General features: G+C 43.8%; 1 protein-coding gene across 1 annotated transcript; it reads right to left on the bottom strand.

Moving 5' to 3' along the window:
* Positions 1 to 11,269: 11,269 nt before the first annotated feature.
* Positions 11,270 to 21,528, bottom strand: Cckbr (cholecystokinin B receptor). The gene is made up of 5 exons (XM_020184837.2): positions 21,271 to 21,528; positions 13,444 to 13,695; positions 13,033 to 13,282; positions 12,552 to 12,724; positions 11,270 to 12,368 (listed from the first exon to the last, which is right to left on the bottom strand). The coding sequence occupies exons 1-5, from the start codon at positions 21,419 to 21,421 to the stop codon at positions 11,830 to 11,832; spliced, it is 1,365 nt and encodes a 454-aa protein (XP_020040426.1). The 5' UTR covers positions 21,422 to 21,528; the 3' UTR covers positions 11,270 to 11,829.
* Between the last annotated feature and the right edge of the window lie 725 nt (positions 21,529 to 22,253).

The raw sequence follows: 22,253 nt of genomic DNA, 5'->3' as shown, positions 1-22,253 counted from the left end.
GTGCCTCTGGAGTAACCTGTGTCACAGTCTTTTGGGTATATCCCCAAGAGTGGTATTGCTGGATCAAATGGTAGATCAATGTTTAGCTTTTTAAGTAGCCTCCAAATTTTTTTCCAGAGTGGTTGTGCTAGTTTACATTCCCACCAACAGTGTAAGAGGGTTCCTTTTTCTCCGAATCCTCGCCAACACCTGTTGTTGGTGGTGTTACTAATGATGGCTATTCTAACGGGGGTGAGGTGGAATCTTAGTGTGGTTTTAATTTGCATTTCCTTTATTGCTAGAGATGGTGAGCAGTTTTTCATGTGTTTTTTGGCCATTTGAATTTCTTCTTTTGAAAAGGTTCTGTTTAGTTCACTTGCCCATTTCTTTATTGGTTCATTAGTTTTGGGAGAATTTAGTTTTTTAAGTTCCCTATATATTCTGGTTATCAGTCCTTTGTCTGATGTGTAGCTGGCAAATATTTTTTCCCACTCTGTGGGTGTTCTCTTCAGTTTAGAGACCATTTCTTTTGATGAACAGAAGCTTTTTAGTTTTATGAGGTCCCATTTATCTATGCTATCTCTTAGTTGCTGTGCTGCTGGGGTTTCGTTGAGAAAGTTCTTACCTATACCTACTAACTCCAGAGTATTTCCAACTCTTTCCTGTATCAACTTTAGAGTTTGTGGTCTGATATTAAGATCCTTGATCCATTTTGAGTTAATATTGGTATAGGGTGATATACATGGATTTAGTTTCAGTTTTTTACAGATCCCATGTCTTCGTTTTTAATATATTTATTTTATTTTTATTTTTTGGTAGTACCAAAGGTTGAACTCAGGGCAAGCATGAAGTCATGCTTGCTAGACAGGTGCTCTGCTACCTGAATCACTCTGCTAGCCCTCCTTTGTCTTCTTAACTGGCTGTTTTCCCTTCCTCCATTATTATTATTATTGGTTTCACTTCATTGATTTAAAAATATCAGTATTCAGCTTTTCTTTTTAAGGCTGTTTTCAGTAGAAAGATCTAACTAACCTGATCTACTATTATTAGGAAAAAGGAGTCCTGATTTTTTGACTGTAGAAGTTCTAGCAACTTCTTAAGAGACTTACTCAGCTTGTTTTTTTTGGGAAAACACCCTATAAGGATAAATAGCAGAAAAATAAATTAGTTATTGCAATAATCCAAGTGAGAGATGAATGTCTTGATCTAAGGTGGCAACAGAACAGAATCCGAGAAAGAAGAGGTAAATAATTTTTAAATAAGTAATTTAAAAACAAACATTTAAGAATTTTGAATTAACATTTTCTCTTAAGTAACACAAAGTTAGCATTGTATAAAAACGCCTCAAGATTTTGAAATTCACAGTGTGCTGTTAGATGCCAATATATACAGAAGTATTTTTTTTTCCTTGAGACTTTATCCTCTATTGCAACCTTACTAGCCACCAAATGATCTGTTAAAACCCAATATATATTCCAGTTATTTTAGAGGACAAATCCTGGACTAGTTAGTAATGAACTTCCATGCATAACTGGAAGTTCTAGGCCAGAGACCCAACTCCAGGGGTTCTAATATGTCAGGTCTGCCTACTCTCCACAAAATGCCACATAAAGAGATGTATAGTAATGAAGGGCAGAGAAAGGAGATTTACACAGCACAGACATGCTGCAGGAAGAGACAAAGTAAATACTTTAGCCCATGGTTGGAGTATAGACATGAGTTTAAGTTTAAATAGAGGAAGAACTGGGGTAGGGGGCAAGAGGCATGTATAATTATTAAATAATTCCTGTCACAGGTGTGGTTCAGTGGTCAGAGGTGTGGTTTGGCTTGTCATCATTTTAGGATTGGTCAAGCAGGGCCTGGTCATGGTAAGAAAGTCATTGTTGCCTGTGAGGTAGCTCTGACTCTTTTCACAAGATGTTGTCAGTCAGTCCTGTCTTTCCTGGATTGTAAGGTGGCTACAAGGTGGCTGCAAGGTGACTGCAGAGAAAATGACTCAGAGCAAAGACAGATACAAAATGGAGGCAGTGATACCAATCTTTTATCCTGCTTTAAGTTACTGTTTGGCCATTTGCAGACCCAAGTGAGGAGTCAGTTCTTTTTAGAAAAAGCAGTTTCTAAATACCTGTTATACATGCACTGCCATCAATAAAATAAAAGGTTTCCCATTTTCTCATAGAAAGGACAGTGGAAAGGTACAGTACCATCCTTAGAGGAATCACCTAGTGGGAAGTCACATAAGGCAATCTACAGCTTTGAATTGGGGTATAGTCTCAAATAACTTCTCAACCCTCCTCTTTTCCTAGGGTTGAGAACTTGATAATGTTCTTTAGGTCACTGGCTTTCTGAGTTGCAAACTGATGGTCTTTGTGTTTCATCTCATTTGCCCCACTTCATCTGTACCAGACTTCTTCATTTAGGAGGCCCAGCCAGGTTGGCATTGGTTCCCCATTTCACCTTCTCTGTTATTCTTTAAAATGTCCAAAGAGGACATTTCTATCTCTTCCAGAAGCCCAACCCTGTCCAGATTTTAGGCTCTAACTCACAAGACTCCATGATTGAAAACTTGCCTTCTTCTCTCAATTCATTTCACCCATTCTTCTCCCTGCTCATTGTGCTCCATCTTCACTATATCTGTTTCCTGAATTTGCCAACATTATTCCTGCCCCAGAGACTTTCCCTTCTTACTCTGTCTGCCTGGAAAGCTTTTCCCCCAGGCCTTCATGTTGCCGGCTCCTGCCTACCAACCAAAGTCCCAGAATCCTTTCTTGGATTCAGCATCAATAGGGTAATGACCACTTAAGTTACATGGGTCCTGCACACCAATCAAGATTAAACACATTCTGAAACAACAAGGAAGGACAGGCAAGCCAGCCTAAGAGATAAGAGGGCTGCAACACTGTCACCTCTGAAGAACCAGGAGCAATAATGTCACTTGAGCATATTTGCTACTACGTAAGCAGTGAGTGTGTCCTTCATAGCTCTCAATTTCTAAACTGATTACTGTTCTCAGTAATAGCATGCTTCACATACTGGGGACTCTAAGAGATACAATTGAGGGACCTGGATACCTGTGGTTCAGGGAAAGGAGCATAGGCTTCATGGATAAGGAGGGAATGATTTTTGAGTCTGGGAATTTTTTTTGTGTGTGTGTGGGATCAGCAATTCATCTCTGTGCTACTTATTGTCACTTAGTCATCCACTATAATTATTTTCATTCCAGACTGGCCAATGCTATTGTTTCTGCTCAGTTATTTAATTGATCTATGACTCGGGGCAAGTCATTTCATCTGAGTTTTAAATTCTTCTCCTATAGAATGGGGATAATGTGACCCCTCATCACTTTACAAGTAGTGCAGGGACCAGATTAGAACAAGAGAAAGCACTTTGAAAGTGTTAAGTATTGTGTGACTGAAAGGTAGCGCCCTTATAGCTTTTTGCCTTTCCCTGATCACAGGCAACCCAATAGGTACAGCAGTGTCTACCAGGCCCAGTGGGTGACAGCCGTAACCTGGTAATCAAAATATATCAAAATCAAGATTTACCCAGGTTGCTTCCTGGCTATACAGCACATGAGTCTTTCTTGGCCTTGATGAAGGCCAGTCCTTGCTGGAGTAGGTGAGCACAGTGACTGTCCAAAGTCCTTTCTTCTCTCCAACATAACTTCCATGCCTCTATTTCATTTTCCTTTTTCTCCTTCTTGCCTACCCTCTCAACTGATCTCTGTCATGCTAACTACCTCCCCATCATCCTGCTCTCCTTCCTGTCATTATATTTCTCTTTTGTCCCATTTCTTTTGCCCTCTGCCCTCTTCCTAGTTCATCTACTCTTTCTTCCTTCTCCTCTTTCTCTCACATCGCAGTCCCAAATGCTCATTTCAGCCTGAGACAATACTGACTTTTGGGTGTCAGTCTTTTTCCCTTCTTCCAGCCTTCCTGGCCCCAGGCTGTGTGCTTCATTTGGGTCTCACCATGTAGCATTCGAGCCAGGTGAGTGTGGGCTGCAGCCTCTGAGAAAGGGGAGCGTATCTGGCTTTCCTGTGGCTCTATTGAATACCCACAGGAACAGGGTTTTGTGTGTTGTGCTGAACTCCCTTGGGCACACTTGACATCTTTGCATCTCCCCCTGAACTGGCTTGGGCTGGTCAGTTCCACATTCAGGCACTAAACTTGAAATGACTTTCAAGGAGGAAGTCTGACAAATCAAGCACCTGGCAGGCAGGTCCCACCTATCTGTGGGATGTTTCTCCTTGCCCATGCTCTCTAGAAAATAACTACTCTTAGAATATTTATAATTGCTAAATTATGATTAAAAGGATTATTTGATGAAGGCATTGAATTTGCTGATAGTGAAATTGTACCCCCACAGGAACTCACTGTATTTTCTCTTTTAAAAGCCTAGGTTCAACTCTCAAAGCAAAGTTCCATCCAGGGCTCTAGAATTCAAGGAAAAAAAAAAAACTAAACAGAGGCCTAGGGCACTTTCCAGTAAAGATTACACTTGGAACATAGACACAAAAACTTTATCTCTTCCCACTAAAGTTCAGTAAAGGGCTTCCCTCCCTTCCTAAAGCATTTACTTGTAATATGAGTGAAAGCTAAAGTTAGGGAATAGGATTTCTTCATCTACCATAGGTCTACGCCCCAATCTCCTAGCTATGTTCCCTTGTGGCACTATGCCAAAGATTGCTCTGTTCTGACCTCCTAGCTGGGTTTCAAGGGCATATTTATTTAATGGTACTGGGCCTTGTGCATGCTAAGCAAATGCCGTAACAATGAGCTACATACCCTGTCCAGGGCTTTTCTTTTTTTTTAAGGGAACAAATCCCTAGAGATGATGAGATAAAGAGATGACACAATTTCATAAACTGAAAAGTAGATGGACTAATCTTTACTGACTTAGTGTGCCCACATAAGCAGAATCCTAGAAATACAGGATGAGTAAAGAACTGCCACAGTTAAATGATAAAACCCTTAAAAGGCATACAAATTGGTGGTTCAAAGTATCCTGGAAGTGAAACTTTGGTGTGGAGAAATAAACGCAAAATAAAAGATTGGGTGGAAGCTCTTGAGAAGAAAGTAGATGTCAAATGCTCTTCCTAACTCTCTACTCTCCCTCTCAACAGTCAGAAGATTTATGAGCTCTGACCAGCCCAAAAAGGAAAACCCTGAAGGTCCTGACATCTGGAAGTCCCCAAAACAGCCTAAGTAGGTTACCCTATAATGAAATTCCAAGTCGATGATCTTCTAGTTTTTAGAGTTCCAACCAGTTTTTAGGCTTCTGCTGTTAAACTACCCATCCCACTTTGGATAGGGCTGACCTGTATAACCAAAAAAATTTCAAATTTGATAATGAGGGAACTCTAGTCATTAACTAAACCAAAGGACAAGAAGCCAAATAACTTTGAACCTCACAAAAACAATACCTTCCAGATACTGGAATTCTATACTCAGCCAAACTATGAATCCCATGTGAGGATTGAATTAAACATATACTGACACGCATGACATTAAAATATTACCTTTCTCAAGGTAAAACTTTCTGAAGAAGCTTCTAGAATTTCTAAGGACCAAGAGTAACATAAAGTGACTGAAGTGACTGGGTTACTTTCCTTGAATACATAATTTATTGATCAACCCAAAGCTCAGTTATCATGATAACGAATATTTTAATAAATGTTTTAAAATTTCTTTTCTTTAATTACTTATTTTGTTGTGCTGGGGATTGATCCCAAGGCATTGTGCATACTAAGTGACCTAATGCTAAACTAAGCTATACGCTGAGCCTATATATATATATATATACATGTTTTTCTTCAGTATTGGAGTTTGAACTCTACCACTTGAACCATGCCCCCAACCATTTTTGCTTCTGTTATTTTTCATGTAAGATTTAAACACTTTTTGCTTGGATTGGCCTTTAACTGTAATTCCCCCATATGCCCCTCCCATTTATTTGGGATTATAGGCATGATCTACTACACCCAGCTTGTTGAGATGAAGTCTGGAGAACTTTTTGTCTAGTCTGGCCTGGATCTTCTCGATCTCTCCCTCCTGAATAGTTTGGATTACAAGTGTGAGCCATAGTACTGCATCCCTAATAAACATTTAAAAAAATCAGAATTAATTAAAAAAAAACCCTTGAAAAACAAAATATCCAAATAGTAAAGGTTGGATATAACAGGGGTAGGATTAAAGTAAGGTTCAGCCTTCCTTAAAGCAGGATAGAATGCAGTGTGTGTCCGGTGGGCTGCTAGCAATAATGAGGATTAAACCTTCCTTTTCTGTGGTGGGTAGTGAATAGATAATTTGGCCAAACAGAAAAAACAAGCAGTAATATTAGCAAGTTATTCAGAGATGTGGGGATAAATGCTAAAAAGTAGATAAAATATTCAAAAGTGTTTCCTTCTGGGAATGGAAATGGGGCAAAGCAAGGAAGGGAGCTGGGACCATTATTTGTCTTTGTCTTGTAGAACAACTCGACTCTATGTGCATATATGACTAATAAACTTAAGAGGAATAAATCAATGTTTGACATTTAAAAAACAGAAGAGGCTGAAGTACTCATGGGGAAGGCAGAAGTTTATTAGATTTCATGACATACTTATAGTGATCCAGCATCATTTTTACTTTGAATTACATAAGGTGTGGGTGCTAGAATTGTCTTATTCATAGGGCCTCTAAAAAGCAAAGTGAGCTTGTACAATTTTCAGGGAAGATAGTTACACCATGTCATATAATCCTCACAACCACATAGCGAGCCACAAAATATCCACAGGAGAGAGACTGACAAATGAGGGGAACCGAGGCTCTGAACGGGAAAGTACCCAGTCAGAGCTAGTCTTCCCAGAGTTAGCAAATGGCCTTAGAGTAGTCTGAGTACCAGATCCTTCTGCCAATGAGATCCATGTTCATACCAGAGCAGTGGCGCTAGCTCTCCATGCTGTAGCTGCATATTGGTCTCTGGCTAGACTCCGCATGTGCTGTCTAGTTCTGGTTCTTCCTGTATCATCATTGTAAGTTGGTGGCTATACTGCTTCCTGACATATATGAGGACACTTTACTCTGGTTGCAGTAACTAAAAATTCCTCTGAAACTCAGACTTTCCCTGCCTCGACCCCATTGTTTTTGCTCTTGCCTTTTCTGGGTTAAACTACAGGTCCACACTGAAGGCAGCTTGCGGGCAGGCTTTCTAATACACTGAAATGACAGCCTATTACTCCGGGAGGGCCTGAAGTTGTTACGTTTGGAAGGATCAGAAAGTCATCTCTGGTTTAAGAGAGAAATTCATCCTACTTCCCACAGGCTGAGTTCCACCTGGAAGGCTCTGCTTTTTTCTAGGTAAGGCTTTTACACTTGCCCCTTCTTGCCTATATTCAGTGCTGAAACCCTATTTCTTGAAATGTAGTTGAGTCCTGTATCACAGTGGGAAATGTCCTGGGTTTCTGCCTCTCTCCCATGTTGCTCAAAGTCTTCTTGTCCCACCCTGGGAAACTGGGCAGTTTTATCACTCAAACCACCCTTATCGTTTAAGTGTACATTCCTCCAACTCTTATCTATTACTACTTACACTGCTTGCAGCTCTGACGCCCAAAACTACTTCAGTGGGTCTAACTGATTAACTATTTCCTGCCTTAAATGTGGCTACAAGGCTAGGTTAGAATTCCATTTTCCAAATCCTGGGCTTTATCCAGAGGGAGGTGCTAATTTTTGTAGATGTTGTTAATGATGAACCAAGAATCTGGCTGACAGCTGCCTTCTAAGTTTGGGAAATAGTGACTGTGGTTTAGGCAGCAGGAAACAGCCAAAGAACCATGGTTAGACTCTGCAATAAGGGCTAGTGTTTCCTGGAAGGCCTCAATTCTAAGTATTGTGTCTCAGCAACAAAGTTTAGACTCCAGATTAGACTTGCATTCTTCCTTGCCTCTTCTACTTTCTTTCCTTCTCTTCATCTGTCCTCTCCTAAAGATAACTTGAAATAACAGTCCAAACATTGTCCCTTGCTCCCCAATAGCCAGACTTGACCAACTAAATGGTAAGGAGATGTCTATGGGAGGAACCACATTCTGGTCTAAGATGTACCCCATGCATATTCATTGGGACACATCCCTTTCTCTGGTTTGGCCGTATATCACCCAGAGTTTTGGAGGCTTAGCCATGAAACTTGCTTTCTTGGAAGATATGAAGTGGCAAGATTTCCAGGACTGCTATCTGCATTTTTTTTTTTGGGCTGGGGGGGAGATGACGACGATAACTAACTCTGGCTTCCCTGCAGGGATCAGGATATTAGAACTAGAGCTCACTGAGGGATCTAAGCCTGCAGAGATAGACTTAACATCTCTCTACTTTGAGCCCTGGGAGGAATCTTGAGTGATCCTAAATTGCTCCAACTAGTTCATTCCTCTCCTTCCCTGAAAGATCCCTCTGGGGAATCTGAGTCAGGCAGACATGGGCTCAAATACAGATTTTACTTTCTATTACCTTATAGCAGGCCCAGAACCTCCTCTTGGACCTAGAGTTCTGTCTTTCTTGGTTATAGATGTCTGTCTTTGTTAACTTCCTGTTGCTATAACAAAATACCTGAAATAATAAACTCACAAAGGGAAAAGTTTATCTTGGCTCACAGTTTTGGAGGTTTTGGTTCATGACTGAATGGCCTTACTGTTTTCAGGCTCGTGGAGAGGCAACACATCATGGAGGGGAGCATGTGACATAGCAAAGCCGGCATGTGACATAGCAAAGCTGGTCACCTCATGATGGCTGGGAAGTGAAAAGGTGTGTGTGGGGGTCCTGACATCCCAATATCCTCTTCAAGGGCATGCACACCCGTTAACTCGAATACTTCCTGAGAGGCCCCACCTCTTAAGGTTTCTACCGTTTCCTAATATCACAAAGCTGGGAACTAAGTCTTTAACACATGGGCCTTTGATAAATGTTTAAGATTCCAATGACAACACTGCCTATCTTCAGAAGGCCTTATTCGCTGGTGCTGTTGTTTCTTCCTTGACTTGAAACAATCTCAAGTCTATCTCATGCTGTGTGTGCCTGGAACAATGATGAACTCCTCAGGAGCATTATTTCACTTAATTTTCAAAATGGCAGTGTGAAACCAGTGTAATTATCCCAGCATACAGTCAAGTCTGAAACTCACTGAGATAACTTGCATAAAATCACAGAACTTTTAAAAGCAAGGGAGGTCAGGACTGGACCTCAGGTCTTTAAGGGTTGAAAGAAAGTAATGCACTAAATGGAAAGTGAAAAAGGCTTTGGAGTCAGATACCTGAGCTCAGTTCTTGGCTGCAAGAACTTATATAATTCCCTTAAGCTTCCTCAGCTTTCACTTTCTTCATCTGTTGAAAGAAGAATGTTTCTATGGAAGTGTCCTGAGAGCAAAATGAATTAATGCCTATCACAGAGCTCCAGGAAGAATTAGATTTCATCATCACCCCTTCTATCACCTGGCTCAGTCATCTTCCAACCACATAATCCTGTTCCCAGTCCAAGAAGAGAAATCAGGCAGGAAGAAGAAAGAAAGCAGTAAGTACTGTGCAAGCACACAAACTTTCTAGAGTGACTAAGCAAAGGGATTCATGGGGACAGCAATATTAAATCTGGACCTGACATGCTTTGTCAGGTTTCAGGAAATGAAAAATATATCTGGTAACTCCAGCTACAGAGGCGTTGAGTGGGGTGATGAAGGTGTAAGTGTTCTGTAGGTTAAAGGGCTATAGCATGTGGTGTTTTTCAGGCTATGCCTACGTGCTAGGTTCTAGGTTAAGCCTGGACAGTTCTTAGGCTCACAGTCCACATTTAAAGAGGCTGGACCCAGTGAATCCCCCACCCTGCTCCTGCTGCCTCTGTTAGTCATCAGGAGTATATGCCCTTGCTGATGGGGCTAACATTGGGGCAGCCTTCATTTTTCCCTTCAGAAGGAATGGTTGAGTGTGCTGAGGTCCTGTGGGCAAGCCTATTTCTGCCCCATGGAAAAGCTGGCATGAGAGAGTAAGGCCCAATATTTTCCTTCAGCTCTGCAAACCAGTTGGGATTCTATTTTTAACCAGCACTGTCTTAGGTTGACAGCTCAGTATGCCTTCTCTTTCCTTTTCTTCCTTCCTCTAGCCTCTTGCAGCCCAGAACCCTGTAGAAATGATGGATGGGAACAATGCCAAAACTGGTAAATAGAAGACCCATTCTCTTTTCTCACTGTCCTTCACTTCATCCAGCCTTTTTCCAGGGTGGCTAATGGGTGGATTTTGGAGGCACATTCGCTGTAAATCTAAGGAAGTTTAAGTTTCAAGGTTCCTGACTTGCATGATCCCTTTCCAAGCCTCTGGTCCAGGTCCTAGCATTTTATTTCTATTAATTTTATTTTTCTTTCACAAGGGCACCAACATTTTGCATACTTCAGATCCCACAAAACTAGGGTCTGCCCCCTCATGGATGTGGCTTCTTTCCCATCTCCAAGTCAGTGTATGTATCAATATAGTTATTTCTGTTTTGCTCTAATTTATTGCATAACTTTGTGCAGCTTTCATTCTTCTGGGTTTGTTTCCACTATCTGTTATTAGATGAAGTGTTAAGGAACTCCTCTCCCAATACTGTGGCCTTGATTATCCATGTCTGTCCCCTCTTGTTCTTCTCTGCTTATCATTGTGTGTATACAGGTTTGTTGCTGGTCTTTGCCTTTCTTTGAGGATAGATTAGTTTTATAGTCAAATGGGAGGCTGGGCTCTGAGAGGCCTATTCAGGTCTAGCCCCTACCCATCCATGCCCTTACCTCAGGCCTCTTTGTTCTTGTATTTAGTAAGCGTGCTTCCATTTGGCAGAATCTTGGCCAGGTTTTGATACTGAAGGAGAGCAAGTATGCAATAAAAAAGATCCTACTCTTTAATTAACTTTTATATACCTGTCATGGTCTGATCCTAAGTGTTTCAAACACACATTGAATAATTCAAATCTTACTATATAGTGGTTCTTTTATCTTTTCACCAAAATTTTAATAAGCATCCATAAATATAGTACCCTAATAATGTCACCATATCAGAGAATGTGTTCAGGAATCATGATAGATCAGTGACATTCTATCTCCTACTCCCACTCTCAGCTACAACACTGGAGTGTAGGTAGCTTCATGATGACAACTATAGAGAAAACACCCAGCCCCATCTAGTCTCCCACAATAGGCTTCCTGGGGTTCATACACAGGAGTGGGTAACTGTGGTAGGGACCTGATAGTAAGGAATTCACAAAATCCCATACCACCTCACCAGCCCTCAAAAAAGTCCAGGAAGTCCAGGAGGAAGCCAAGTCATTTATTATTTTTGTGAAGAGCTCTGGCAAGGGAGGATGTGGCAGGGCTACTACACCTAACTAGAAAGGGATGGAGGGACTTTTCAGTGCTAAACTGCCTGTTGGCCAGGTAAGTGAGATTAGGCCTGTTGGTATTTTCAGTGCTGGTTGAAGAGGGACATAAGGAGGTCAAACTGGGTACATCCTGAGTCAGTCCAATGATACTGAAGTATCAGTGCCATTGATGTACATTTGTGTGAGGAACAGGTCAACCCTTGCCTGAGTTGCCACTATATTGGGATAATTCACTGCTAGGGATGCTGTGTCTGCCTGTCCGATGTTTCTAGGGAGGGGGTCAGTCCCATAACAGAACGTTCCTCCTTTCTTGTATAAGGCTCCATTTTTGTCTCTTTTGTCAGGAAAGCTACCATTTTCTGTGTGCTGGGGTTAGTCCATGCTGTTAGGTGTCAGTCTATCTGTGTCAATGTGTTTTTTGTGTGTCTGGATGAATCTGTGCTTGTAGGGATAGTCTGTCCTGCCTCATCCTCCACTCCCCTGCCTCTCAGCCAGGTCCCAGTGTACTGATGGTGGTGTAGCTCAGCCTGGACAGTGAAGCAATTGAAGGGGTAGGAGGGTCCTCATCGGGAAGAGGTCGGGGGCGAGCTCGTGGAGGTTTAGGACAGCAGCGGGCACATGTGTCCAGGCAGGCCTGGCGAAAGCGACGGTGCATGAAGCAATAGACCAGGGGGTTGACGCACGCTGAGGCATAGCTCAGCAAGTGGATGAAAGAGATGGGAGCCCCTGAGAGTGCCCGGTGTGCCCCTGGGCCATCAAAGGCGCGCCATGTGTTGGCACTATACACTGGCAACCAACACAGGAAAAAAAGCACAACGATCACCAGCAACATTCGCACCACTCGCTTCTTAGCCAACAGCTTGGCCTGGGTGGGCCGGGGTCCAGGTCCTGGCCCAGGAGTGGGTGCCGTCAGCGCTGTCAGCTCCAGTGCAGGCCGGGAACGTGGAAGTTGCACATAGCAGCCATCGCTGTCCTCACCGGCCAGGCTAGTCTCAGGCTGGCAATGCCCATTCTGGTGGACAGGACCTGAATCCAAAGGATTGGTGGTCAGAGTAGAAGGTGGAATCCTCTTACCCTCCAGTCCAACCCTCACTTGACATCCACTCCCAGCAATAACCCTCTGTTCCAGCCTCCTTTCCACAGTGGAAGCCCTACCCACTCAAGGATCCTCCCTTCCCCAAAGCTCCACCCCTCCTAGATTGTGCCTACCTGGGGCAGCCCCTCCTGGCAGCCCTCCTTGGGTTCGGACCCTGTTTTTGCTTTCACTGTCATCATCACCTTCAAAGCGAAGCCCTAAGTAGAGCTCTCGGGAGATAAGCCCATAGGCCACAGCCATAACCACACCCGGGACAAAGAACAAGAGCAGGAGCAGCAGTACGGACCTGGAGGTAGAACACAGATCACACACATAGGTCCAGCCATAGTCACAGATGGAGGAAGAGCCAAGGATTAGTGTTTCTAGGGCTGTGGCTAGACAGCTGCAGCAGGAGGAGGATTTGGGGTGCCAATACAAAGGGCAGGAGAACTGGGGATGGACCCTAAACTGGAATTACAGGGTGGTGAGGTCAGGATGGGAATTGGAAGGTGGGGTAATCTTAGCGCACTCGGAGGATTGTTCTGGGGAATGGGCATAAGCATCTGATGGAGATGGAAAAGGGAATTCCTAAGAAAGGGTCATGGACACTCTCACCAGGTCTGGCGGACCCGTGCACTGGGCCAGCGATGCACGCACTGTAGCACACGAGGCCCCACTGGCTGCACAGCAGTGTACACAGGGTAGGGTACCATGAGCAGGCCTGACAGCAGCCACGTGGCTAAGATCACACGAGCCGCGTGGGAACGCGTCTGCCACACCCGTGCCTGCAGTGGTCGGCAGATGGCGCTGTACCTTTCCAGGGCAATGGCCACAAGGCTTAGCGTGGACACACTCACAGACACCCCTAAGTGAGGGAAAAGGATGGGGTCATCTTGGAATGTTGCAGCACACACTCCCCAGTGTGATTTCCTCACCACCCCGCCCCCCGTGAGGAAAGACCCCTATATTTGTCAGGGACTTTAGCAAGGGAGAGGGTGAAGGGAGTGTGGTGACTGTCTCACCTACCCATGAGGTAGGAAACTGCTTTGCAGATGACTGTGCCAAAAATGAATGTGCCCATGAGATTGGGAAGGAGTGTGAAGGGCATACAAGCCACAGCTAGCAGGAGGTCGCTGACTGCCAATGAGAGCAGGAAGGCGTTGGTGACAGTTCTCAGGCGGCGGCTCAGTCCCAGGACCACGATGATGAGCACATTTCCTCCAACACTCATCAGAAAGATCACTGCATAAAGGGTGACTCTAATGGCAAGCTCCAGTTCTGGGTAAAGAAGGAGAGGCAGTAGTAGAGGATCTGGCCATACTCAGCTAGACCCCAGTCCCTCTTACCCCAACTCTCTCCACCCAGCCAGATTCCTACATCTGGAGAACGTTCTTCCTCCACCAGGGATGCCTCAGAAAATGGTGAACTTCAATTCTTTACCGTTCATTCTAACTCCTTGAGCTTAGTTAAATTGGCCCAAATTTGCCCTTCCTGAAGAAAGCCAGTCTCTTCTCAAGGATTGTTCCAAATGCTTACTTTTCTTTGCAGCCAATTTTCCCGAAAGGATTATTTTGGGTTTTCCCAGGCACTCAATCCATTTATAATTCAGGCTCTGTCCCCATCACTGCTTGGACACTTCTTCCCCAAATCACTAATCTGTAATTGCTAAATCCACAGTTCCTTCTTAGAGTTTTCTATTAGACCTCCCTGTACTATTTGACACCATTGATCATCCACTACATTTTTGTTGTTGGTGGTAGTGGGGTTTTGAACTCAGGGCCTCACGCTTGCCAGGCAGGTACTTTTTTTTTTTTACCATTTGAGCCACTCCGCCAGCCCTGTTTTTGTCTTGGGTATTTTCGAGGTAGGGTTTCATGAACTATTTGCCAGGGCTGGCTTTGAACCATGGTCCTCCTGATAGCTGCTTCCTGTGTAGCTAGGATTACAGTCATCAGCCACCAGCACCCAACTTCACCTACTACCTTTTGAATCATATCAGATCATCTCTAAAATGCACAGCCTCTCCAAAACAAAATAAAAAAATCCTTCACTGCTCTGTACTGTCTGCAACCCAACTTGTCATGAAGATCCCCTCAAACTGCCCTCCCTCCTCCTACCTCTTCCCTGCATTGCACCCACTTAAGCCACTGGATGACTCAGTTTCTTGAATGCATCATGTGTACTCATGACTCCCTCCCTGCTCAAGTTGGTTTCTCAGCCTAGAATACTTTTTCACCAATCCCCTACTTCCACCTCCGTCACAAACTTATTTTCTGTATCTGGCAAATTCCTGTTTATCCCTTATTCATCTACACTCAGATCAGACTACCACTTTTTCTGGAAGGCCTATCAGGACACCTGTGACCCAGGCATGTTCCTTATACATCTACTATTATAACCCCATTTGTTTTTCTGCTTTGTATTTTAATTATCTCCAACATTCATTTTCAGTTAATAAACATTTACAGAGGACTCTCTTTGTGCCAGGTACTGGGGACAAAGGGGTGAATGTCACAAACTCCTGTCCATCTGAGAGCTCACAGTGGAGAGGGAATCTCAGGTATGCAAACAGATAACTGCCATGTAGTGTGATAAGGAGTGAGGTGGAGGGATGTAAGAGGAGCAGCTGTGGGAGCTTGCAGGAGGGTCACTAGTGTTGCTGGGCAATTCAGAGGGGCAAGGAGCCTGACTCCATTTATTTGTGTCATTGTCTATTGGGACATGGATTCATCTTTGGACCTCCATATCACTGCCATGTAGACCTACACAAAGTTGCATTGAATTGAACTGGACTGAGTCACCATGGCCTCTGTGTTAGGGAAACTGGAGCTTGAAAGGAGAGAGGGCACGCCTACCAAGATGTGGGGTGGGAAGGGCCCAGAGGTGTAGCCCTCTTTTTTCTAGCCCTTACGTTGGCTGACTTGGCTTAGCTCCCAAATTGTACTGTTTTCTTGTAACAATAACCAACTTATTTAGAAGTTGTTGCAGACATCAAGTAAGCACATTTATAAGAAATCCTTAAACTGCACTAAGCAGTAACATTACTTGCTCAGGACCACACAGCTAGGAAGGGGCTGAATCAGAATAGAAGCCTGTGCCTCCCACAGATACCCCACTGCTCTGTCATTTTTCACAATGCCTACTCCCAACAAATCTCCATCTAAATGCCTCTTTCTTCCTCTCTATTCTATTATGGTATTTCTCACACTATTATTATATTTACTTCTCTATCTTGCCCAACAGACTCTGGGCTTCTTGGAACTCAGTCGATCTCATCCTCCACTATATCCCTAACACTTAGCATAATGTCTAGCACATATGAGGCAGTCAACACATGCTTGTTAATGAATCTTGAATGAATGTCTTTCAAGACAGAAATGTACCTGCTCTCCCCCTCCTCATCCATCCCTCATTTCTGTAAAGATGCTCCAGCACCTTCCTCCATTTGCCCTCCCCTTTCCCTCTTTGTCTCTTTGGAGACATGTTAGAGAGGCTGTGATTTTAGAAGCATTACTTTTGTTATTATATACATAAGCTCTATGCCTCCTTTAGAAGCTGGGCCTCTGTCTGTAAGGAAAGCTTATGGAAGGCTTATATGTGACAAATTTGAGATGTGTGTGTGTGTTTAAATGTGCTTGTACATGATGAAACTTCAGAGGGGGAATCTCTGTCAGAGATCCTTAGACTCAGAAAAATGAGCTGGTAGTGTTTTTTGCACTCTCTGTGTTTCTCCAAGTCCACTGTTTCTGCATCTCTACCTACCACCCAACTCCTTAACTCTCTAGTTTCATCTTTCTCACATGTCCTCTGGATCTCTCTTCAACTAATTCTTGATGCAATCACCATATCTTAAATAGGTGAAGCCCTCTGACTTGTGAAAAGTGCATTTCTCATTCATTCATCCAGCTGATAAGTTCCATGTGAGTGCTGTTGGCATGGCTAATTGAAGTACACCAGAAAGATGAAGCTGGGCTTCACCTTTATGAAGTTCCCAATATACTTGGGGACTCCTGACAGCTAGAGGCCAATGTTCCAGTAAAAATGACCAACAATTGTATAGCACTTTGCTATTCCTACTTATTATCTTATTCCCAGCCATTGCTATCTCTCCAGGTGCTTGTTGTTTATCAGTTAGGAGACATGAAAAATTCTAATTAAAAGCAGTCTTAGAGTTGAGTTTGAGGACAGGGAGAGAGAATAGGTTATTTTTAGTGTAGTGAGACTATTTTGAATGGTATTGTATTGGTGATTACATGTCATTACACATTTGTCAAAATCCATAGAACCCTAATGTAAACTATAGAATTTAATTAACATGTATTAATTATGTATTTAATTAACATGCATTGGGTCATCAATTGTAGTGAATGTGCCACACTCATGCACAATGTTAATAATAGGATAAGCTCTGACTTGTGTGTGAGTGTGTGTGTGTGTGTGTGTGTGTGTGTGAGATAGGGGTGAGTACATGGGAACTCTGTGAATTCTGCAAACCCACAACTACCCTAAAAATAGTCCATTAATTTGAAAAGGTCATATGTAGCTGGGATGATGACTTATGCCTATAATTCCAACACTGGGGAGGTTGAGGCAGGACCTCAACATTCCAGCCTGGGCTATAGAGCAAGACTGTCTCAAAAAAAAAAGTCATTATATACAAACTAAATCAGAATTAAGAGATGTGTGTGTATCTATTCGTGTTGTATGCTGGGATAAGTGACCACAGTGGCTTCAGTGACCAGAAACCCATGTGGAAGGAGAAGGCAGCTCCTAGGGTACAGTCAGTCACTAGTGCCTTGAGTGTCTTCCCTTAGGCATAAGCTTCCTGGGGATAAGAGTAGAGCAGAAATTAGACCAGGAGACTTAGAAGACTGGGGCAGTTCAGTCTTCTGGATCTGGAAGATCTGCATTTCTTCTGTCCAAATGATGGCAGAGAAGTATAAGCACAAAAATCCAGACAATGTTACATAAAACAAAAGCCAGGCTTTTCTCAGAAAGGACTTTGCAGATTACTGAAGCTGCTGATGACTCCAGTCTTGCTTTCCACTGGTGTGTTGGATCTGGTCACCCATGTGCGTGGACATTAATATAATACACATATATGTACCTGTGGTGAGCATGGATAGCATGCAATGGACTGTGGATGAATTGGAGCAATAGAAATGTCAGTGGGCACCAACTATGACAGCAAAAGTAATAAGCAAAGGTGTATAGGTAAAACCAGAGTGGGCACTGAATAATAGTTTTGAGATGATACTGGGATGAGTAAAAGTACTCCTTATTTCTCTGGGTGATATCTATTGGCAGTATCAGATTGAGTGTGGAGTGCATTTAAATTTAGATAATATTTGAGTAAGTGTTATAATGCTGGAAATACATAAAGGTGATATCCAAGTCTGTAGATAACATCTCATTTTGTAGGTAACATCTTCAGAAAGTATGGATTATATTCAGAAATCTGTGTGTGAATGGGGGAATATCCAAGTGTTGATAGTAATAGCTGAGAGTAAAAGTAATATTCAAATATATGTGGACATTATGTAAATGAGTGTAGATGTCAGATATTACATTAGTATGCTCAGTTAATATGTGAATCTTGTGAAATAACTGGCCGACTAAATAACCACAGGAAATATCTGAATTTTTGCTGGTAATATCTGAGAGTTTGAGAGTGTTATCTGTGATTTTTCTGGGTAATATCTGGAGAAGGATTACTTAAACAAAGCAAGGGAAATACATGATCACATGTAGATAATAATAAAATGAAAGTGAGTAGTATTTAACAGCTAATATCCAAATGTCTGTAAGAAATATCAAATTTAGTGTGGGTAACACCTGTCTTTCTGTGAACAGCATCTGAATAAACTCAGATCTGCAGGTTTAATAAGAATGAAATGGGTAACATCTAAATTTTTATTGGTAACATTGGTGTGAGCCTGGATAGTACATGTATCTGTGGGGGTAATATCTGAGTGGCTAACGGAGTCTCTGTGTGTAACATCTAACTAACTGTGTGGATAACATCCCAATATGTGTAAGCAACAACATGTAGATAACCGAGCTCTGTTCCTGCACCTGGACTGTAAATCACTTCACACTTGCCTTCTCAGGGACCCTTGCTCTATGGACTATATTCCTTCTCATCAGAACCTTCAAACATCTTCTCTTTTGGTCCTTCTCTATACTTAAAAAAAAATAGCTAGGGGTGTCATAAGCCTATTGTCCCAGCTACTACTGATGTTGATGTGAGAGGCTTGCTTGAGTCCACCAGACAGAGACCAGCCTAAGGGACATAATGAGATCCCACCTAAATTTAAAAAAATGCTCTCATCTCTACTGCCCCCCCCGCCCCGCCCACATTCTCTCTTCCTAAACCCCATACTATTTCTGGCATTATCCTATTTTTCTTTCTCTTCCCTACTGGCCCATTCTTTGACCTATTATAGACAGGTCCTCCTAAGGACTTACCATTGATTCTGCATGCTATTCTGGATGTTTTGTTCTTATCTGACTTGTATCAATCAGTAGTATTTGACATCATTTACCCTGCCTTATTTAAAACTCTCTTTTTCCTTGCCTTCTAAAAGGACATAGTTCTGTCCCTCTGACCATTTCTTCTGATTTCCTTCATTGATTTTCCTTCCTCTGCTTATCTCTTAAATATTGATCTCCTGCAGGGTCCTATCCCAGGATCTCTTTTCTTCTCATTTTGTATTATCTTTTTATGATTTTATCTTTTCCTATGGCTTACATTACCTCCTCTAGGCAAAAACTTTTTCAAGTCTGTATTTCCAGCTCAGATCTCTACAGTAAGTTCCAGACCCTTGGATTCAACAGTTTACTGGATAACCTCACCTGGATGTACCACCAGCATTTAAACTTGGTGGGTTCCAAACTGAACTTAGAATCCAAACTTGCTTCAACAGAAGCAAATTTGTCATCTTTCTCATTACACAGTACCGAAATGTATTCAATTCTCCAAGCAAGAAACCTGGATGTTATCCCTTGACCTCTTCCACCCTCTCCATAGTTAATCAACTGCCGAATTCTGTTGATTCCATTTCCAGAAGTGGCTCTTAAATCCATCCACTTCTCTCCAACCCCACTGCCAGTACCTCAGTCTAAGCTAGTATCATCTTTCACCCAGATCTGTGTAATGTAATAGCTTTCTAAAGTATCCCCCGCATTCTATCTCATCCTCCAATCCATGCTCTACACTACACAACAAATCCTGGCAGTACTACTGAATCTTTCAGTACTTCCCATTGTCTTCAGGACAAAATCCACATTTCCTTAGTTAGGCCTATACTGCTATCTGTAAATACTCTAGGCTACTTTCAGCTTGGGTGTTTATTATTTACGTGTTGCAGTCACTCAGGCACTATGTCATACTAATCAAAAGTGCCAATGATTTAAACTTTTTACACATCTACCCTTCGGTTAGGGTACTGTTTTTTTATTTTTTTTCTTCTTCTGCACTTTCACTTGACTGGCTCCTCCCTATCTCTTTGATTTCAACTTACTACCTATCTCCTCAGGAAGCCAACCTTAAATTCCCAAGGGCAGGCAAGGCTGGAGGTGCTCCTCTTTTGTCCCTACTATCTGCTTAATACTGTTCCCTGTGCTATAAGCCACTCCTTCCTTTTCTGCTTATTGAACTCTAGCTTCAAGACAAATCTCCCAGATTCCATCATCTGTGAGGTTCTTACATCCCAGCTTCTTTGGGTACCCACAATTCAGACCCTCTTATAGGACTTCCAGGCTGTCTGTGATTTTTCCACTGGCTTGCACTTGACTATGAACTGATGAGTGAGCAGACTGAGTCTAGCTCATCCTTGTTTCCCAAGCACTTAACTTAGCAACTACAATTGCAGGTGTTCCATAAACACTGAAAGTAAAGAAGGTTGCAGAAGGGAAGAAAATGTATTTTAAGAGGTTCATCAAGACAATGAAGATATTAGCTGAGGAGTGAAAGTCACTTTGAAGACTGGACACAGTTTGACAGGGGTGGATGGGAAAAGATGCTGACTCAAAGGAATGGGGTGATGAAGGAGGCAGCTGGCTAAAGGAGGTGAGACCTAAGGAGAGGCAAGCTGGAGCCAGCTTGGAAGGACAAGAGCTATTCCCAGAAAGAAAATGGGCATAGAGGCTTGAAAAGAGCTAGGAGGCAGAGGAGTTTGAGAATGAGTGAAATGGAGACAGGTGGGGACAGGCAGCTCTAAGGATGAATCCCCCAGTGCTCAGCCTAATTTGGATTTGAGGGTCTTTATTGGGATGGCTGAGTTTGGGGTGGAGACACAGATTACATCTTTACCTTCTCATTCAGGCCTTCCAGAATGCTCCCTCCTCAACCAGCCAGCTCCCTTCTTTATTCCTTCCTTCCTTCCTTCCTTCCTTCCTTCTTTTCTTCCCTCCTTCCTCCCTTCCTCCCTCCCCCTCTCTCTCCTTCCTTCTTTCTTTCTTTCTTTCTTCCCTTCCCTATTGTGGTTCTGTGAACTGGATGTTAAAGGGAAAGAGAGATGGAAGGGCTGGCAACAAGATGTCCTTGCCTCCAACTATGTGAGCTGTGTGGTCTGTGTTTTGGGATGACCAGGGGCTCGGGGTGTATATGTGTGTGTGTGGGGGGGGTGGCATGTACAGGGCTCTGACTAGGTGTTGTGAAGGTGTGATGGAGTTTAAGAGCTGTGGGGTTCGAATGTGTGTGTGTATAGGAGCTGTTTGGGTGCTGAGGAAGTCCTATGAGGGGGACACCTTGGGAGTTAGACTAGGCCATGGGGGTCGTGGGGAGCTTCTGTTAGTGTTACGGGATGCAGTGAGAAGGAGCTTGTGGCGCGGGCTTAGGGAGGCACCCACCTCTGGTCCCGGTTCCGCGGACGCGAGGGAGCTCGCAGCTGAGGTTGCCCGTATTGCTGCCGTTCAGAAGGAGGCCACCTGGGCGGCACAGGGAAGCCCCTGGCCCGGGTCCAGGTCCCTGCACCGTCCGGTTCAGCTTGAGCAGTTCCATTGCCCCCGCCGAGCCAGCCGCCTCACTTAGCTCGGCCCGGCGGTCTCCCTCCGTGGTTCCACCAGCTCACACCGCAATTCTGGTTTAGGTTCCCGCCCACCCCATCCCCCGCCCCGCCTGGTTCCCGCCCCCAACCCTGGCCCCTGCCGCTCCACTCCTCTGCACGCCCGCCTGGGCTCCAGTCACTGCCAGGCTTTGGTCAGCCTCTGTCCCACCAGGTGACTCTGGCCCTCCTCCCTCACTCGGGAGTTATGCGCCTTCCTGTGTGATTGTTCTCCATTCTCGCCCCCTCCCTAGATATCTCCCATCTTCTCTTAAGGATGTCTTTTCTACCCACCGCTCTACCAACGCTTCCAATTCTGGGGAATTCTTGTGCTTGCGCGCGCACTTGTGTGTGTGTGTGTGTGTGTGTGTGTGTGTGTGTGTGCGCGCGCGCGCTCGAGGGCGTGTTGGTGGAGTGGAGGGAGACTGCGCGGGGAGGGAGGGTTCGAGTAGAGCGTAGCTGCTGCAGAGTCCAGCATCTTTCTCTGGTGGGTGGAAGGACGTGGAGGTGACGATGGTGATTGGGTTTGCCTTCTTGGGTCACCCGCTGCGGCGCAGGTGCCTTAGTCTGCCTGGCGCCGCGGTTGCCATACTGTGCCGCAGTGGCCACAACGACCGCGACCTGCCACTACCGCTACCCTAGTTTCGTGAAGTTCCTTGCTACTGGATGGGGTATCCCTTGCATCTGCCTGCGCACACGCGACCTCTTATCTGAGGCCCAACACCCAGGTTTCTACTCAAGAGTTCCAAGGAACCCCCAGTAATGGGGAGAGGGCGGGGGGAGGGCAGC

Source organism: Castor canadensis, chromosome 1, assembly GCF_047511655.1.
Source record: "Castor canadensis chromosome 1, mCasCan1.hap1v2, whole genome shotgun sequence".
Lineage (NCBI taxonomy): Eukaryota > Metazoa > Chordata > Mammalia > Rodentia > Castoridae > Castor > Castor canadensis.
This window is presented reverse-complemented; position numbering and strand designations above follow the sequence as displayed.

Excerpts from the sequence above, each read along its gene's own strand:
- Cckbr (XM_020184837.2), bottom strand. The coding sequence starts at position 21,421 with ATGGAACTGCTCAAGCTGAACCGGACGGTGCAGGGACCTGGACCCGGG. Across the intron at positions 13,283-13,443 it reads AGCAGTTTCCTACCTCATGG|GGGTGTCTGTGAGTGTGTCC; the intron begins GTAGGTGAGACA and ends TCCCTCACTTAG. Across the intron at positions 12,725-13,032 it reads GCACGGGTCCGCCAGACCTG|GTCCGTACTGCTGCTCCTGC; the intron begins GTGAGAGTGTCC and ends TTCTACCTCCAG.